The sequence below is a fragment of the Nanorana parkeri genome, unplaced genomic scaffold (genome assembly GCF_000935625.1).
Source record: "Nanorana parkeri isolate BGI_ZX_2015 unplaced genomic scaffold, ASM93562v1 scaffold726, whole genome shotgun sequence".
NCBI lineage: Eukaryota > Metazoa > Chordata > Amphibia > Anura > Dicroglossidae > Nanorana > Nanorana parkeri.
Genome location: NW_017306994.1, coordinates 715,794 through 718,082, shown reverse-complemented (window position 1 = coordinate 718,082; position 2,289 = coordinate 715,794). Strand labels below are relative to the sequence as shown.

Here is a 2,289-nt window from a genome sequence, read left to right as displayed (position 1 = left end):
CCGCAGGGTAGGACGGACTTGCAGGCTGTATACAAGTGATCTCGGCTACATCAGATCGCCGAGATCACTTGTAAACGAACAAGCAGCTTCCCTGCTGTACATTCAGACCTGCGTGCCCAAAGCAGGGCTAAATGTAGAAAACAACTACCCGCCCAGCTCCCAGAACTTCATGTCCTGGGCGTCGGGAGATACGAATTCCACACCCCTGCTGCCCCTCTACTCCCTGCCGCCCCGTGGCTTGGCCTCAGTGACTCAGAATACTGAACCAAAATGGTCTGCTTCACATTAAGGCAACTGGTATTTTCAGAAAGAAAGGCCAGGAATGCCAGCCTCATGAAAGGTTTTCTTTTAATATGACTGAAGCAGCAGGGTGTTGTATTGTTTGAGCCAGGGGCGGACTGACAACACATGGGCCCTCGGGGAGTAGAAGATTATGGGGCCCCCTTCCCCTTGCGTTTCCGCCCATATACCTGAGCGGGTCTGAAAGCTGAGTGAGGCGGGGAAGAGACAACGTTTTCCATCATCAATTATAATTGACTTAGTCGATTCGTTTTTGCAGCCCTACTGCTCACCCTCAGTAGGTTCAGCCAGTGGGTGCAGCATGCGGAGAGTCTCAGCAGGAGCAGATGTGGAGGTCTCACGTGCGGATGGTCTCACCGCGGTCAGATGCGGTGGGGGGTCAGCAGCGACAGGTTGGGGGGCTCAGCAGTGTCAGGTGCGGGGGTCTCAGCAGCATCAGGCGCAGGTCTCACCAGGGTCACAGGTGCGGGTCTCACCAGGGTCACAGGTGCTGGTCACACCAGGGTCACAGCACAGGTGCAGGTCCCACCAGGGTCACAGGTGCGGGTCTCACCAGTGTCACAGGTGCAGGTCTCACCAGGGTCACAGGTGCGGGTCTCACCAGGGTCACAGGTGCAGGTCTCACCAGGGTCACATGTGCGGGTCTCACCAGGGTCACAGGTGCAGGTCTCACCAGGGTCAGATGAGGGCACTATTCCTCCAGTGGGGGGCCCGGGCTAGGATCTCGGTAGAGCCCCCCTAGCTTCAGGCCCTCCTGCAGCCACACTGGTGTTAGGACCGAGTCCGCCCTCTGACGAGACATCCCTTCCCCGGGATGACACGCCCCCTAGCCCTGGGCTCTTCTCTGCCGCGCCGCTGACAGTAAAAGCGGCCACGGCAGTACCTGGAGGGCCCGGGAGGCGGGCGACACTGCCGTCGATGCTTTAACACAGCCACGTCTCCATTTATGCGGCTGAAAAGGGCAGGGGGGTTCGGCGACGGGCCCCATTATGGCCACAGGCCATCGGGCAGTGCCCGACTGCCCATATTGTCACTCCGCCCCTGGTTTGAGCCATTAATAAAAGCGGAAAGTTTGGAGTTAAAGTAACTCAGTAAACTAAAAACAGCTTTATATAATAGTCTGTCTCCTGGTATGATCAAAGTTACACAGATATCTAAAGGATTTTACTTTTATCAGCTCTCACATGTCAGGACTTTAACATTCATACCTCTTTATAGTTTTGTGTATGTGATTCTCAGATCGTGCCTGAAAAAGGAAACCTTGTGTGTTTTAAAGCTTGCTGGTTGGGTTATCCAGTAAATAACTTAAATGAAAAGGCTTAAGGTGCCCACACACCTTGTGATAATCGTGGGAAATCCCGCGATCGTACAATTAGCCAATAGGAATCTAGCTATGCATTCCTATGGTGTTTTTTTTATTTTTTATTCTGACGGCGTAGTCTGGAGGAAACCTAGCTGAGAACGGCTGGTCTGATGTAATGTAAGAATCATAATGCCTCTTATAAGTCAATATCACTGAACTTCTCAGGAGAAGAGCTTTCCGTGACATATCCACAATATACAAAGCACCAGCGATATATAGAGGGGTCTATTCACTATGCTGCCGAGGGCAATAGTTTCCTATTGTCCGGCGGCTCTGCTGCTGTAAAAAAAAAAAAGAAAAAAATCTCCCGGGCGCTCTGGGAGCTCCCAGTCGCCAAGGAGAGAAACAATGCCGTGTCTTTTTTTTCTTTATTCTGACACATTGGGACATTATTATTGGCTATTTCAATTTGCAATAGCCTAGTTCTACCGTAATGTCTCAGTATTTTGCTAGTGTGCAAAGGGCCCTGTTGCAAGTTTTTTTTGCCCCCCGCACCAACACAAACCCCACCAATCCACACCCCCTGAAGCAACCACAAAAAAATAAAGTTGGCTGGGGTGGGTGGCAGTTCGATCCGGTCCCAGCCCCTCTCCCCCATGCTCGTGCGGTAGTTACCCTGCTGGTGG

At 52.2% G+C, this 2,289-nt stretch overlaps 1 protein-coding gene across 1 annotated transcript in view; it reads left to right on the top strand.

Moving 5' to 3' along the window:
* The first annotated feature begins 601 nt into the window (after positions 1-601).
* Positions 602-2,289, top strand: part of LOC108793167 (multidrug and toxin extrusion protein 2-like) — a 69,457-nt gene continuing 67,769 nt past the window's right edge. Inside the window, exon 1 of the mRNA XM_018564109.1 lies at positions 602-661. Coding sequence (XP_018419611.1) covers positions 602-661 — 60 coding nt within the window. The remainder of the gene's footprint in view (positions 662-2,289) is intronic.